Here is a 17953-nt window from a genome sequence, read left to right on the forward strand (position 1 = left end):
TCTGCACAATGCAAAGACTATATAAAACACCATCTAGGACAAACAAGCAGACAACCAGTAATGTGCATTCATGAACACCAACTAGCCACTAAATGCCACAAATCATATCTCATGAACTTGATTGAGTTTTCTGAAGAAGTAACAAAGAGGATTGATGAGGGCAGAGCAGTAGACATGACCTATATGGACTTCGGTAAGGTGATGGACAAGGTTCCCCATGGGAGACTGGTTAGCAAGGTTAGTTCTCACGGAATAGAGGGAGAACTAGCCACTTGGATACAGAACTAGCTCAAAGGTAGAAGACAGAGGGTGGTGACTGTTTTTCAGATTGGAGGCCTGTGACCAGTGGAGTGCCACAAGGATCGGTATTAGGTCCACTACTTTTCGTCATTTTATATAAATGATTTGGATGCGAGCTTAAAAGGTATAGTTAGCAAGTTTGTAGATGACACCAACATTGGAGGTGTAGTGGACAGTGATAAAAATTACCTTGGATTACAATAGAATCTTGAACAGATGAGCCTATGGGCTGAGGAGTGGCAGATGGAGTTTAATTTAGATAAATGTGAGGTGCTGCATTTTGGGAAAGCAAATCTTAGCACGTCTTATACACTTAATGGTAAAGTCTTATGAAGTGTTGTTGAACAAAGAGACCTTGGACTGCAGGTTCATAGCGCCTTGAAAGCAGAGTCACAGGTAGATAGGATAGTGAAGGCGGCTTTTGGTATGCTTTCCTTTATTGGTCAGAGTATTGAGTACAGGAATTGGGAGGTCATCTTGCAGCTTTACAGGACATTGGTTAGGCCACTTTTGGAATATTGCGTGCATTTCTGGTCTCCTTCCTATCGGAAAGCCACACACACACACATGACAAGCGCCACAAATTCGACTGGGACAACACAATCGTAGAACAAGCTAAACAAAGGACAGCCAGAGAATTTCTAGACGCATGGCACTCATCCACGGACTCCATTTACCAGCACATTAACCTGCACCCAATATACCGGCCACAATAACGAACAAGCAGAAGCAGCAGGAACCGAGCCAAATAAATTCCAGAATGCACAGCAGCGCTTCACAGGAGGTTCCAAAGCATTGAAAATGTCACCTAGATAGGGGACGAAACATCGGCAAATCAACTTCCCAGCTCAGTGAACATACCCACAACTACACCAACCGAGGTACAAATCTTTATGCAAACCTTAAATGGCAGACGGAGTTCAATCTGGTACAACAAACAAGGTTACCACTTATACAATTGATGGTAGTGCCTAGGATACTGTTGTAAAACAGAAGAACCTAGGGATGCAGAAACATAACTCTGTGACGCTTGCTTGGCATGCTTGACTTCATTGCTCAGTCCTTTGAGTATAGCAGTTGGGAAGTTATGTTCAGGCTGCACTGGACATTAGTGAGGCCTCTTCTGGAATACTGTGTCCATTTCTGGTCACCCAGTTAAAGGAAGGTGAATGGCAAGTGACTTCCCAATGACAGGTGTAATTCAAGATGAGGGGACATATTTTTAAGGTGAGAGAGTAGAAAGATTTAAACAAGACACAGGGCTTTTTTTTTAAAACACAGAAGATGGTTTGTGCTTGGAATGAATTTCCAGAGAAAGTGGAGGATGCAGGTACAGTTACAATGTTTAAAAGACATGAGAATGTATACATGAATGAGAAATGTTTGTAAGGATAAGGGCCAAGTACAGACAGGTGGGACTTGCTTAGTTTGGGACTTCAACTGGCATGGACTAGTTGGAGCGATGGGTCTGTTTCCGTGCTGTAAAGTCCTGACTATATTATGAAGCTGGAGAGGGTTCAGAACAGATTTATCAGGACATTGCTGGATATGGAAAGTTTGAGTTATAAAGAAAAGCTGGATAGCCTGGGACTTTTCCAATGGAGCATAGGACGTTGAGAGGTGACCTGATAGAAGTTTATAAAATAAGAGGTACACATAGAGTTAACGGTAATTGTCTTTTCCCGAGGTGGGGGATTTCAAGACTAGGGGGCACATTTTTGAGGTGAGAGGCGAGAGGTTTGGAAAAGACATGGGAGGCAATCTTTTTTTTAAAAACAGAAGGTGGTTTGCTTGTGGAATGATCGTCCTGAGGATGTGGTATATATGGGTACAATTACAACGTTTAACAAACATTTGGATAGGAGCATGAATAGGAAAGGTTTGAAGGGATATGGGCAAGAAGCAGGCAACTGGCTCTAGTTTAGTTCGGGATTATGTTCGGCATGGACTAGTTAGACTGAAGGGTCTGTTTCCTGCATTTACTTTAGCTAACCCACCCAGTCTGCACCTAACCCTGGACACAACTAGGCTATTTAGCATGACAATCCCACCTAATCTGCACATCTATGGACTTTTTTTGGATTATCAGTTGATACAGATATTTAACTCATGAAAGGTCTGGATAGAGAAGATATGAAAAACTATTTACACCTGTGGAAGGAATAACTGGGTATAGAAATTTATGATAAACGGCAAAGAAAGCAATGGAAGCATGAGGGAAAGGTTTTGTTGACACATCAGCAAGTAGGGAAGATCTGGAATGCAATGCCTGAAAATGTGGTGGGGGCAGATTAAGTCAAGGCATTCAAGAGTGAGAAGCAGTTTTATCTGTAAAAGAAAAATGTACAGGATTATGGGGGAATGGTACTAGCTGCAGCACTCCTGTTAACTTTACTTTCATCTGAGGTTCTTGCATGGCAGCAACTTCTGGTGCTAGATGTCATTGCCATGAATGATAATCGGCACACCAATCCATCACGCATGGACCCTTGGAGCGCTCACACAGCTTACAGGGAATGACGACTGCACTGTTTATGGGTGCCATTGCAGATACAATTGGAACAATTCCGTGATGTTTCGCAACTTTGAAAAGTAGGGAACATAGAACATAGAACATAGAAGAATACAGCGCAGTACAGGCCCTTTGGCCCTCGATGTTGCGCCGATCCAAGCCCACCTAACCTATACTAACCCACTATCCTCCATATACCTATCCAATGCCCGCTTAAATGCCCATAAAGAGGGAGAGTCCACCACTGCTACTGGCAGGGCATTCCATGAACTTACGACTCGCTGAGTGAAGAACCTACCCCTAACTTCAGTCCTATATCTACCCCCCCTTAATTTAAAGCTATAAATTAGGGAAGAGAAGTTTAAAAAAAATGATTTCAAGGGATCAATGGCTGGCCTCTGCCACTGACATAAGAACACAGAAAAAGAAGTAGGCGAATCAGCTGCTCATGCCATTCCCCCATTAAATGAGATCATGGCTGTTGTCTGGCCCAACTCCATATACTTGCCTTTGTCCTCTATCATTTAACATCTTTGCTCAACAAAATATTTATCTACCTCAGATTTAAAATTAACAACTGATCCAGTATCCACAGCTGTTTGTGGATGAGAATTCCAAACAACTGTGTTGAAGTGCTTCCTAACAGATGATGGACCTGGGGCAGGGAAAGCCCCAGCTGAGAGTTGAAACAATGTGAATAAACTGAAGTCATTTACGCAAGCAAAGCTTGTGAACATGGGAGGTGGTTTAAAAAAAACAAGAGTTGCTAGCTTGCGCAGGGCAGAGTTGGGAGTCTGATAGGGTGAGCTTTGGAGAAATAGATGACTTGAGATTATTACGAGAAGCATGTGAAAGTGTAATTGAGACTGTGGTAGGAGGAAATGGGCAACTTTGCATCGAAATGTATTCCTAGTAATGGATCAGGTAGGAGTATGGATTCGCTGGTGGAATAGGACATTGAGATTGACACACCTGCTGATTCAACCGGAGCAGGGCAGCCAAGGAGAGGCAGATAAGAAATCTGTGCCAAAATGTTTGGGAGGAGCACAGTACATCCCATTCAAGGTTGAACTTTACAAGACTTGATATTCAATACCACATACGACAATGGAAGAAATGATAAATGGCTTCTCTCATTAGTGTACATCTAGATGTTAACTCCATGTTTGAGGAAGAATTGGCTAACAATAGAGCCCTGGGGAATGCCTTAGAGAACACAGAATAGATGCTGATGAAATTATTTACACTCAATTTCTGGCAGAAATGGACCACTACTGGTTACTAAGCATGCAGGCACACATGTCATACTATGTAAAAGTGCATTATTTTATTCTACTAAGCTAACGCTCTTACATCTATAGACACCAATTAGTACAAGAGTCTTTCTGCTTACCCAACTGGTCATAGGCATCCACTCAAACTGATCTGGAAAATATTTGGCAATTTCAATCTGTTCCGGTGGCAATGAATAGTGCTGTACAATTTTCTGTTTAAGGGTGCGAACTGTGCATTCCTTGGATATGTCCCAAACAAATTCCTCAGCTGGGTAATACATCCTTTCACCAGGGACTGCCATCTTCAGCCGCAACAGCAACTCAGTAGACCTGAACCAAAGATTCATCAAAAGGTACTGAATCTACTCTGTTACTGCACAAACATATGCATAATTTTTGTTTTTACTAAATTCACTCTTGGGAAATGGAAATCACTGGCATTTATTGACCATCTCTAGTTGTCTTTGAGAAGGAAGCATTCAACCATCTTGAAAACTGCTAATTGTGTCATAAAGGCGCACTCTCAGAATTCCAGGTTTGCGATCCACTGCCCACAAAAGAATAATAATTGTCTTCATCTGGATGATCTTTTAATGGTTAGCAATGGATCGAGAATTCTGAATTTGAGATTTACAAGGACAATTTCCGACAGTTAACACTGGACTTGTTGAGAGAAATATTGGTGAACATTTCAGTAATTCAAGAAATTAGGTAGCGAGGCAAGTACAGCAAAGGAGCACAGTTCTCCTCCTCCAAGCTAGGTGTCTGCATCTCTACATATTAATCGAAATACAGCTGCAAGAACAGTTGTGTAAAATGCCTGGGTTTATTAACCATCTTTCAGATGAAAAATTAAATCAAGGACTCATCTATCTACTTGGAGAAAGTCAGGACTGCAGATGCTGGAGATCAGAGCTTAAAAATGTGTTGCTGGAAAAGCGCAGCAGGAGAATCGACATTTCGGGCATAAGCCCTTCTTCAGCCCTTTTCCAGCAACACATTTTTAAGCCCATCTGTCTACTTGAATGGATTTGAAATACCCATAGCATTACTTTGAAAAGCAGAGAGAATTATTTGCAGCACTTTAACCAAACTTTATCCCTCAAAAAATATTTAAATAGTTTAGCTGGTCATTATCTTGTTGCTATTTGTATAAACTTACTGTACCCAAACTGACTGCCAGGTTTTCTATGTTAAAACAACCACTACATTTCAAAAGCACCTTGAACAATGATAAATGCCACACAGAAGAAAGTTTTTTTCTGCCCCATTTTGGGGGTCCAAATTACAACCTATGGGCTGATGCAGTCAGTTCTCCAGCAACAAAATCCTCAGGCCAGTCAAATCCTGTTCACGTTGACATTTCTCGCTCTCTGGTTCATCTATTCCAATTTTATAGACCTGCAAGTTTGGAAAGGACACTACTAGAGTGCTGCTGCCTTATTACTGGATAAATTAAATTTAGATTACCAAGACAAGTAGGCTGCAATTTATAAAGAAATAATGGAAGCATTGATTAAACTTCAAACATGATACACACAATTTAACCCAGTCTTTATTTGTCTTCAGCAACGCAGTAAGCAAGAATAAAGTGAATTTTAAATCATTAGACGAGAAAAGTAGCAGCTGGCATTTTCTTTTTTGTGCAGAAACCTGCTCATGAGACAATGAAAATGGCCACTGTTCACTATACAAAAGAATCTGGTGGAGTTAATGCATCTCTGCAACACTCTCAAATTATCAACGAAAAATGCCAATATTGTCCAAACGAAAAGCTGAAACTAAACAATAAGTATACTTACATTAGATTCTCTTCTGCTTGCAGTAGTTGAATTCCAATCTCTGCACTAGACCCCAGTTTAAATTTGCTGCAGAGACAAAAATAAAACTCAGGAATGAACCCAGACATGCTTCTCAATATAACAAATCTCAAGTGTCAAATTTGTCCAGTACTTAAATTTATAGGAGCAGAATGTAGAACATCAGCAGGACATATAGGATCAATGTGCAAAGATGGAGAAACAGAAAGATTTTACAGCACTGAGGTCTATTGTGCCTATGCTCTTTGGTCTTAACACACCTCCCAGCTGTTGTACTATAGATCTGTGGTTATGGAACCTCAAGTGCAGATCTAGCTGCTTGTCAAACGAGAATCGCTGCCTATTAAAGAGAGAGAGAGAGCCAAATCTACACCATTCTCAAGGTGAAAAACATTCCTTCTCAGATTCTTCCACTCATTATTTAAAATCTGATTATTAACATCCCATTGCAAATGTAAATGGTAAAATTATGTTTAGCTTCTTCCGTCTCAATGTGACTAAATATAGAGATTTGGAGGCATAATTGTTTCATGTGCAAGAATCCCCAACCTCTCAGGCTGTTATGGCCAGTAAATGCAGTCACATTTACAGAGCTAATAATTAAACAAACAGATTCCCTATGAAGATCCAGAAATTGTAGTCCAAGATATAGAGAATGTCCTGGCATAAAACAAGTTCAAATACTAATCATTCGGCCTGATAAATTATGACAGCATGATTATCTGTGAGAGAGTTTCTCCATCCTTTAGATTGAAGTTTACAAGTACAAGTGAGCCAGCTCATTCACTTTAATGTTAACTGCAGGAAAACTGTCTGTAGCGGATGTCCTGTCACAAAATTTGAACAGGTTTAGGGTAATTATCAACTGACTATCTCCTGCAGCTGCAGCAGGTATTTACCCACAGAGCCAGCAGCTGGAATCTACCTGAGCTGTTGCTGCTGGTTCCGTAGGATTTTGACAGGACATTTATTCTCCACCAGCCAGACTCTGAGGAATTCCATTGAAGGAACAGAGAGACCCTGCAGCAGAGGCAAGGTCAAAACCTGCAGGAGGGAACAGAAAACACAGTAAGCAAAAATACCCAGAGCTGTACATTTTTGGGAACTGGCTCCTGCACACAAATGCACAGTGAATCAGCAATATGATTTATTGCTTATTTTTTGTGCTTTATATACGCAAGTCTCCATCCATACCCTTCTGCAGTTTCATTTTACTTTCGTAATTCATTGCTTGAACTTTTTTTTGGCTAAGTGCACTCTTTTCGTAAGCATTATGCTAGTGGAGAATGGCACATTTATTCCAGTGACTATCTTAATGTTCCTAAGTGAATTACACTGAAAGACTTTAGATTGTGGGGTTCAGAAAAGAACATACACTATGACCTGAAGAGGCAATCTGCATCTTGTTTCCTGTAACTGAGATTCCAGCACCAATTCCCAGCAATAGAGAAAGCAAAAGGCTACAGTTGTGAAGGATTATAATTTTAAATCAGGACTTTTGTTGGCGCTGTGAATGTTGGTGCAACCTTGCCAACAATTCATTGGAAAAAAAAAGGAGAACTGCTGAGAATTACTGGGACCGTATACTTACAAATTAAAATATGCAACACAGGGAGATTTTGACTGCGTGGAGAAATCTTTTTTCTCTAAGAAGGGATCAGGACAGTGGGAGTTAGTACTGGGGAGAGCTTGTCAGCCTAACAGATTTGGAAAACAGGCAGCTAAGAACAATATGAAATCTGAGGATCAACAAAATTCCAGGAGCACCAGAGGGAAAAAACCTACAGTGGAAGAATGGTGAAGTATGGCAAAGGAAGGACTAGCCCGTTGGATACAAAATTGGCTCAAAGTTAGGAGACAGATTGGGGTGGTTGAAGGTTGCTTTTTTGAACCAGAGGCCTGTGACCAGCTGTATGCCACAGATCAGTGCTAGGTCCACTGCTTTTTGTCATTTATAAAAACGATTTAGACGCAAATATAGGAGGTACGGTTCGTATGTTTTCAGATGACAGCAAAATTGTTGGTGCAGCGAACAGCAAAAATGGTTATCTCAGAGTACAATGGGACCATGATCAGATGGGCCAATGAGTCAATTTAATTTAGATAAATGTGAGGCGCTACATTTTGGTAGGGCATATTAGGACAGGACTTAGACACCTAATGGTAAAGTTCTAGGGAATGTGGCCAAACAAAAAGATCTTGGAGTACAGGTTCATAGTTTTTTGAGTCGTAAGTAGACAGGATGGTGAAGACGATATTTGGTATGCTTGCCTTTGTTGGTCAGTGCACTGAGTATAGGAGTTGGGAGGTCATGTTGCAGCTGTACAGGACATTGGTTAGGCCACTTTTGGAATACTGCGCTCAATTCTGGTCTCCCTGCTTTAAGAAAGATATTGCTAAACTTGAAATGGTTCAGAAAGGGTTTACAAGAATGTTGCCAGGGTTGGAGGGTTTGATCTATAGGGAAAGCTGAATAGACTGGGGCTATTTTCCTTGGAGAATCAGAGGCTCATGGGTGACTTTCTAGAAGTCTATAAAATCATGAGGGGCATGGATAGGGTGAGTAGTCAAGATCTTTTCCCCAGGATAGAGGAGTCCAAAGCTAGAGGGCTTTGTTTAAGATAACAGGGAAAATATTTAAAATGGACTTAAGAATCAACTTTTTCACGTAAAAGATGGTTCATGTATGGAATGAACTGCCAGAGGTGGTGGTGGAGGCTGGTACAATTACAACATTTAAAAGGCATCTGGATGGGTATATGAATAGGAAGGATTTAGAGGGGTATAGGTCAAGAGCTGGGAAATGGGGCGAGATTAACTTAGGATATCTGGTCGGCATGGATGAGTAGGACTGAAGGGTCCATTTCTGTGCTGTACATCTCTATGAATCTATGATAACAGGAAATTCCATTCTTAGATAGGCATAAAGGAAAATATGCCAACCTGGCTGGGCAAATTCCCAAATAAGTTGTCTCCTGAGAACAATGGTGAAGGATCTTAACTAAGGTGAATGATGTCAACATGGTGCAGTGGGAACCTGACTATGGTGATTCACAATGACATTTTCTTCACTAACAGCTTGTTGGAATTAAGGACGAGAAAGGGAAAGATTATGCCTTGTTTCTAATATCATAAGTTGCAGTTCCTTATCTTTTGAAACTACATTCTTTTAAAAATCTTACATGAATGTTTCAGAGTCCTCATGCTGTGGAAATCTGATTTTTTTCCATCTTTTGGTGCAAGAATGTTGCAGATTTTGTTTAAAAATTAGAATAATGTTATCTCTAGTTACAATCAATATTTACATTTATTTGGAAAGTTTGCTGTAAAAGGAAAATGACAACATAATTCACAAGAACTTTTTCTTAAATATGAGCTGCTTTGTTTTACTTTACCTGCTCTGTATATGTTTTGTTAGTTATATCAGAACTTGAGTATTTCTGAAAAAAACATTCTGTCTAAGCTTCTAGTCTTGCACTAATCAGGGCTGCTCAGAAATGTGGTGCTGGAAAAGCACAGCCGATCAGGCAACATCCAAGCAGCATGAGAGTCGACATTTCGGGCATAAACCATTCATCGGCTTACACCCAAAACATCGACTCTCCTGCTGCTCAGATGCTGCCTGACCGGCTGTGCTTTTCCAGCACCAAACTCTTCAACTCTGATCGCCAACATTGGCAATCCTCACTTCTTCCTGTTCAAAATAAATATCAATGAAAAGAGAAAATATTTATAATATTTTTAGCATGACAGGCTGGTTGGTAAACAAACCCAGTTAAACATTTAAATAGCAACTATTGAGGTTAACTAATCTAATAAATTATGATAGTTAGAGTCAGCGTAGTCTATGGTTATTATTTAAACGATGAAAGTGAATCCAAATATAGTTATTAGTCTATCACGTATAAAAATTACCAGTTCTAAATATTTTAAATGGCTTGTGATTTGAATGGAAATTTTAGGGTAATTCTGCTGGTTACTGTACTGGGATATTTTGGATTCAGAAACACAAAGAATTTTTTTAAAAATTCAGCTTAATCTGAAATGTTACCATTGCAATAAGAACATTTTAAAAACTACTTATGTACTAATTGTTTCTGATGTTTCAACAGATTTTCAATTTCTAAAGTTAAAAAAAAATTCTGCAAGTTTTCAAAAGGCATTTCAAAGGTGTATTCGGAAAACAAAGTAAAATGGCACTTGATTCAAAACGAAGCATTTTCCACTGATCTCTGTTTTCAACTCACCAACGATCAACTACTTCACCATTGGAAGTAAATTTATATATGGCATATTATTAAATTTGAAGTTGCTAAACTGACCAGAAAATTTTATTTTGATAAATCAAACTCTTAGGTTCTAATGGCTTTTGTCTTGAGTGGATGGCTGTGGCTTTCTCTACCTCAGATATATTGAGGGTGTAACAAAAGATCCAGCAGTTTAAAGAATTCTGCAGTGTCAGAAGACATAATGGCCTGACATTTTCAGACTCTCTGGGGACAGGCTGGGAGTCAGTAAAAATCGCAAAATGCTGCAGAGAGGTCAGGAAGGGGCTGTGCATGTCTTCTCACACCATACCATTTCACCAGTAATGGGAACTTGCTGGCTCAGACACTGCCTCAGGAGGCCAAGGGGGCCACTTAAGTCATTAATTGCCAGTTCCATGTGCACTTTGCCTGCATCAATAGGATCAGATGTCGAGTGGGGAGACCACCAGGAGAAAGCTATTGGGCGAGTGTGGTGACATCCTTATAGACACTCCATGCCACTGGTACTCCGTGTTTCTCCAACTCTGGTCTGCCTACCTGGCATCAGTATCTCCAACCTCACTTACCCATCTTTCAGGTGTTTGGAGTAGGGGCTGATAAATCACCAAGTGTGGCCATTTTTGTTTTGAAACCAAAACTTCTAATAATGAATTCATGAGTTATTGAGAAAGGGTAATCACATTCTCATTAAAGGAAACTGGGAAAACCAGTCCAGATCATCTAGTTTATTGCCGTGCAAAAGGGAAGAATGTTTTGAGAAAGTAAAATTCAATCTTGACAAAACTAGCTACTCAAATAATGCTGCTCTTTGGATCTTTGAAGTAATAAAGTGACTCAATATATTTGGCTATTCGGGAAATGAATTATCTATCACAAACAAAATGTGATGTTCCAATCAAGTAGAAAATGTTTAATCTAAGTTTTCTATCATTAGAACAACAAAGTTCTACCAGGGCTCACTAAGATAGCTTGGTAATTAATAAGAGGGTTTTAATAGACTGAGGAAAAGTTGTCAAAGATGGAAGACAGAACCATTAAAAATCACACCAAACGGAAATTTTTCTAAAATTGTTTTCATGGTTGACTTGGAGTAAGTCATTTTTGCAAAATACACTAAAAAGGTTGCAATTTGGTATCAATATATTTCCAAATTTGGACTTGAATTTATAAGTGAGAAGTACACTTCTTGCTAGTGTTCTCAACGATATTTATACTCTTATTGTTATGACCTTTTTTAAAAAAAATTGTATTTAATGGCCTAAGCACCTAGCTGAGACATTGGAATTGTGAAGGGAGATGAACAAGATCCAGACACTCGCCCAATCCACCTGCCCTGATCTTTTGATAAGATTACCCAAAAACCTAAGAATAGTTTGTTATCAGATATCATTTGTGGCATGATAATGGATTACTGATACATCTGTGTGCAAATGTAATTTTCTTTAACTAGTGTTGTACTTCATCACAACAAATTTGCACTGAGGGTAGCAATGTAAGAATATAGTTTTGGGAGGATATTTTGAGGAATGTCGGCATTGCAAGAATTAGATAATCTTAGCTTTCTCTTCCAAAAAGCTTAGCTTTGAATAAGTGTAATGCTTTGGACTTTCTGCTGACTGAACCAAGTTACAAATGGCCTTGCTACTGTTTAAAAAAAAAGCAAGAAAATGGAGAGTACAGAATAAATACTATCAATAGTTTTTATTTCACCTCTGCCTTTTTGGGAATGTTCAAATTTTTGTTACTCATTAAAACATAACCAACTATAATTCCCTTTCATTAATTTTCAGCATTAAGCTTTTGCTTTTCTATAGTTTAATATTATGGATATTTAGATTAGTTTGACTACTCTGTTAGAATTAGGAATACGGTGTTCAAAACTAGAATTTAATTAATCGGGACTCACTGATCTCAATGTCCTGCGTTATGCCATTACTGTGGAAGCAGAAAATGCATGTCCTGAAGCTAAAAAGCAATTATGGAGGTCTAGAGCCTGTGTCTGGATTCAAAGATTGCCAAGCCAACTATAGGGTAGATACAGAAGACACTTAAGTAATGGATTTTCTACTCTGGAAGTATTTGGAGTACTTCCTCGAACATTCGAGTTGCACAAGTGAAGAGGAGCCAGCATGGACACCTGTCCAGGTGCAGACATGTATTAAGAGGAGAAGGAATGATAAATGAATCATACCTTCTACTCAAAAACGATAACAAATAACATTCTCAACTGTTACTTATTATCTGCTGCTCTAAGACTATCATGCATTAAGTCTCACTTATGATAAGAAAGAATTTAACTGTTACCTGCAATATGGAATTAACCACACACACACATTTCAAATTTACAGTCATAGAGATGTACAGCATGGAAACAGACCCTTCAGTCCAACACGTCCATGCTGACCAGATATCCCAACACAATCTAGCCCCACCTGCCAGCACCCGGCCCATATCCCTCCAAACCCTTCCTATTCATATATCTATCTAAATGCCTCTTAAAAGTTGCAATTGTACCAGACTCAACCACTTCCTCTGGCAGCTCATTCCATACATGTGCCACCCTCTGCGTGAAAAGGTTGCCCCTTAGGTCTCTTTTATATCTTTCCCCTCTCACCCTTAACCTATGCCCTCTAGTTCTGGACACCCCAACCCTAGGGAAAAGACTTTGCCTATTTACCCTATCCATGCCCCTCATAATCTTGTGAACCTCTATAAGGTCACCCCTCAGCCTCTAACGCTCCAGGAAAAACAGCCCAAGCCTGTTCAACCTCTCCCTATAGTTCAAATCTTCCAACCCTGGCAACATCGTTGTAAATCTTTTCTGAACCCTTTCAAGTTTCACAACATCTTTCCGATAGGAAGGAGACCAGAAATGCACGCAATATTCCAACAGTTACCTAACCAGTGTCCTGTACAGCCGCAACATGACCTCCCAACTCCTGTACTCAATACTCTGACCAATAAAGGAAAGCATACCAAACGCCTTCTTCACTATCCTACCAACCTACGACTCAGCTTTCAAGGAACTATGAACTTGCACTCCAAGGTCTCTTTGCTCAGCAACACTCCCTAGGACCTTACTATTAAGTGTATAAGTCCTGCTAAGATTTGCTTTCCCAAAATGTAGCACCTCGCATTTATCTGAATTAAACTCCCTCTGCCACTTCTCAGCCCACTGGCCATCTGGTCAAGATCCTGTCCTAATCTGAGGTAACCCTCTTCGCTATCCACTACACCTCCAATTTTGGTGTCATCTGCAATCTTACTAACTGTACCTCTTATGCTCACATCCAAATCATTTATGTAAATGACAAAAAGTAGAGGACCCAGCACCGATCCTTGTGACACTCCACTGGTCACAGGCCTCCAATCTAAAAAACAACCCTCTACCACCACCCTCTGTCTTCTACCTTTGAGCCAGTTCTGTATCCAAATGGCTAGTTCTCCCTGTATTCCATGAGATCTAACTTGCTAATCAGTCTCCCATGGGGAACCTTGTCAAATGCCTTACTGAAGTCCACATAGATCACATCTACTGCTCTGCCTTCATCAATCCTCTTTGTTACTTTCTCAAAAAACTGAATCAAGTTTGTGAGACATGATTTCCCACGCACAAAGCCATGTTGACTATCCCTAATCAGTCCTCGTCTTTCCAAATACGTGTACATCCAGTCCCTCAGGATTCCCTCCAACAACCTGCCCACCACCGAGGTCAGGCTCACCGGTCTATAGTTCCTTGGCTTGTCTTTACTGCCCTTCTTTAAACAGTGGCACCACATTTGCCAACCTCCAGTCTTCCGGCACCTCACCTGTGACCATCGATGATACGAATATCTCAGCAAGAGGCCCAGCAATCACTTCTCTAGGTTCCCACAGAGTTCTCGGGTACACCTGATCAGGTCCCGGGGATTTATCCACCTTTAACCATTTCAAGACATCCAGCACTTCCGCCTCTGTAATCTGGACATTTTGCAAGATGTCACCATCTATTTCCCTGCAGTCTATATCTTCCATATCCTTTTCCACAGTAAATACTGATGCAAAATACTCAGGTATCTCCCCCATTTTCTGCGTCTCCACACAAAGGCCACCTTGCTGATCTTTGAGGGGCCCTGTTCTTTCCCTAGTTACCCTTTTGTCCTTAATATATTTGTAAAAACCCTTTGGATTCTCGTTAATTCTATTTGTCAAAGCTATCTCATGTCCCCGTTTTGCCCTCCTGATTTCCCTCAAGTATACTCCAACTTCCTTTATACTCTTCTAAGGATTCACTTGATCTATCCTGTCTACACCTGACATATGCTTCCTTCTTTTTCTTAACCAAACCCTCAATTTCTTTAGTCATCCTGAATTCCCTATACCTACCAGCCTTCCCTTTCACCCTGACAGGAATATACTTTCTCTGGATTCTTGTTATCTCATTTGAAGGCTCCTAATTTTCCAGCCGTACCTTTACCTGCGAATATCTGCCTCCAATCAGCTTTTGAAAGTTCTTGCCTAATACCGTCAAAATTGGTCTTTCTCCAATTTAGAACTTCAACTCTTAGATCTGGTGTATCCTTTTCCACCACTATTTTAAAACAAATAGAATTATGGTCGCTAGCCCCAAAGTGCTCCCCCCCACTGACACCTCAGTCACCTGTCCTGCCTTATTTCCCAAGAGTAGGTCAAGTTTTGCACCTTCTCTAGTAGGTATATCCACATACTGAATCAGAAAATTGTCTTGTATGCACTTAAATTCCTCTCCACTTAAAACCTTCTTATAGATACTGTTGTAGAAGCCTGGATAAATTGCTGTTGTTCAATTTTTGATAAAAATTGCAACTATTTTAGTGGTGGATTGATTTGATGTTTAAGGTGATGCACGAGCTGCCAATTAAGCAGATTTATGACATAGGTCAGTATTGACTGCTAGCTCAAGATTATCTTCATAGAATCCCCACAGTATGAAACTGGCTATTCATCCCAACAAGCCCACATCAATCATCTGAACAGCATCCCACCTCTCCCATCCTATTCCCGTAACCCTGCATTCCCCATTGCCAATCCACCTAACTTGCACATCCCTGGACACAATGAACAATTTAGCATGGTTAATCTACTTAACCTACACATCTTTAGACAGTGGGAGGAAACAGGAGCACCTAGAGGGAAGCCACGCAGACATGGGGAGAATTTGTAAACTCAATACAAACAGTCACCCAAAGGTGGGAGCGAACCCAGGCCCCTGGCACTGTTAGGCAGCTGTGCCAAGCACTGAGCCACACTGCCACATCCTTGTCCTGGATGTGTGCTGGCATCCTGATCACAACTCTGAAAAATGGAAACCTGAAGCAAACACAGAACGTTGGAGAAACTCACGGAGTTTGGTATGACATTTCTTCAGAACTCTGCCAGTGATGCCCATGTTCCAACAGTAAATTAAAAAAATGACTTTCTGAAGAACATTCATAGCTCTACAAGCTAGACACACCACAGATATTTTCAACCAATACACAGGAAAACCAAAATGAAACACAATAAGGACTTGACTTACCTGAGTTTTTAAGTCCTCTAGACTAGCTTCCCCTGATATCTCAATATTGCCAATGTATTCCAATTCAGTGCCCATATACTGTCGCAATGAAAAATCTGCAATACAAGAATTTCAAGGATATATCATAATTCATCCTAGCATACGATAGAATCGCCAACAGATTAATGGCAAGCAACCTTCACACAGGTATTGACTATCGTCAGTATAAGTCAGTCTAACCATCACTCTTTGGTGCTCAATGGCACTACCATTACAGAATCTCACATTACCAACATTCTGGGGATTACTATTGACCAGAGACTTTCTGGTAGACAAGAGTAGGCTGGCAGTTAGGAATTCTGCAGTCATTAATTCACTTCCTGTCTCCCCAAAGCCTGTCCACCATCTACAAGGCACATGTCAGGATTGTGATGGAATACTCTCCACTTGCCTGTATGGGCGCAACTCCAACAGCACTCTAGAAGCTTGACACCATCTAAGATGAAGCAGTCTTCTTGACTGACCACCCCATCCATCACCTTAATCATTCACTCTATTCACTACTGATGTACAGTGCCAACTGTTTATACCATCCAGTCTGCAGTAATTCAACAAGTCCCCTGCCACAGTACCTTCTAAACCCATGATCAAGTACCATGTAGCAGGTCAAGAGTACAGTATGTGAGCCCGTATTATACGCAGAAAAAATACATAGGAACACCATCATCTGCAAGTTCCCCTCCAAGATGCACATCACCCTGACATGAAACTATACTGCTGTTTGGTCACTATCACTGGATCAAAACCCTGCAATTCCCTTTTTAAAAGCATCTTGGATGTCCCTATATCTCAAGGACAGCAGTGACTCAAAGCAGCTCAATACCACCTTTTTCAGGGCTTAGCCAATGATGCCACATCCCATAAACAAGTAAAATTTAAGAAGAGATACACATGACAATGTCTCAAGGAATAAACCGCAATATAAATTAATTCAAAGTAAGAAGTGAAGTATGTAATCGAACACTTCAATATTATTCCATCAATATCTCAACTGTATACCCCAAGAGGACTGTGAGGAAGACATTCGCAATTCCCCGTAAAGTCATTGATAAGTGAGCAGGGCCATCAGTCCTACCCAATATTAGGACTTGAAAAATTCCAAACTTTAGCAGCACAACGCTTGAGCCATCCTGTGTTGATCCATGAATGAAATAGTCATTGCAATTGCAGTTCAACATTCTGGTTACATCGAAATTGTCCAGTTGGCAAAATCTGAACAGTGCTTTTCCTGCCCATAAATACTAGCTCCCATATAATGCTGTCATTGGACAACACAACAAAATTGTTAATGATAAAGTTACTGTCCTTCATACCGATATTTCAGTCACGAGCTTTAGTAGTTAAGGATCGAGATAATATAAATGTTATTTGATTCTGCTGAGAAAGGGCAGCTCCTGGCACATTATAAACATGGTTTAAAATAGGATAGAGGACTTTGCAAATCCCAGTCCTCTCATTAGGAAGAGCCCAGTGTAAAGGTCATGATCTAGTCCACCAGCCAGTCTATCATTTCTAGTGATTTAATAATAGATTATTGAGGGCTTTTGGAGTAAGTACGTGACATGCAGACAAGTCAAATACAAGAACATTCCCAAAAAAAGTATCAACATTTAACAGATACAGCAAAATTGCAGTAAAGAATTACAATTAATTTTACATGGCTGATTAAATTAATAAATTACATTCAACAAACAAACACACAATGGGGAGACAGAACACTGTGTCAGAGTTGCGGTCTGTGGGAGTTTCAGGACCGGAAAGTGGTCCAGTGCAATCACATCTGTCGCAAAGGTCTGTAACTACAGAAACTCCAACTCAGCGTTACCGATTTGGAGGTTGCAATGTATCAAGGTGAGAGAAGAGATTTCTGGACACTAGCTCCAGAAAGTATCACATCCCCTCGGATAGGGAAGTCCCAATCTATGTGTAGTAAGGCGCAATAAGAGATCACAAGTGAGGAGAAAAGGGGTCAAACAATATTGCATTAGAGGGGCCTCAGCATTTGCAATGATTTAAGAAGATTGCACTACTTGCCTGTGTGGACAAAAGCAAGTCTTTGTGACCATTGGTAGTACCAATGCCATTGGTAGAACAAAGTTCTGCTTAGATAGCACAGGAACTAGGTACCAAATTGAAGAGCTTCAAGGGTAATTTTTAAATTACTACTTAAGTCATGGTGGACTAGATCATGACCTTTACACTGG

At 40.3% G+C, this 17953-nt stretch overlaps 1 protein-coding gene across 1 annotated transcript in view; it reads right to left on the reverse strand.

Annotated features, from left to right (window-relative positions):
* Window positions 1–17953, reverse strand: part of usp40 (ubiquitin specific peptidase 40) — a 135769-nt gene that overhangs the window by 9983 nt on the left and 107833 nt on the right. The window contains exons 26-29 of the mRNA XM_087988867.1: window positions 15711–15805; window positions 6832–6950; window positions 5889–5954; window positions 4206–4416 (exon numbers count right to left, since the gene is read on the reverse strand). Of these exons, the coding sequence (XP_087844993.1) occupies window positions 4206–4416; window positions 5889–5954; window positions 6832–6950; window positions 15711–15805 (491 nt within the window). The remainder of the gene's footprint in view (window positions 1–4205; window positions 4417–5888; window positions 5955–6831; window positions 6951–15710; window positions 15806–17953) is intronic.

This window comes from Chiloscyllium plagiosum, unplaced genomic scaffold (genome assembly GCF_037043375.1).
Source record: "Chiloscyllium plagiosum isolate Xiang-an unplaced genomic scaffold, Cpla_swu_hap1 HiC_scaffold_7, whole genome shotgun sequence".
Classification (NCBI taxonomy): Eukaryota; Metazoa; Chordata; class Chondrichthyes; order Orectolobiformes; family Hemiscylliidae; genus Chiloscyllium; species Chiloscyllium plagiosum.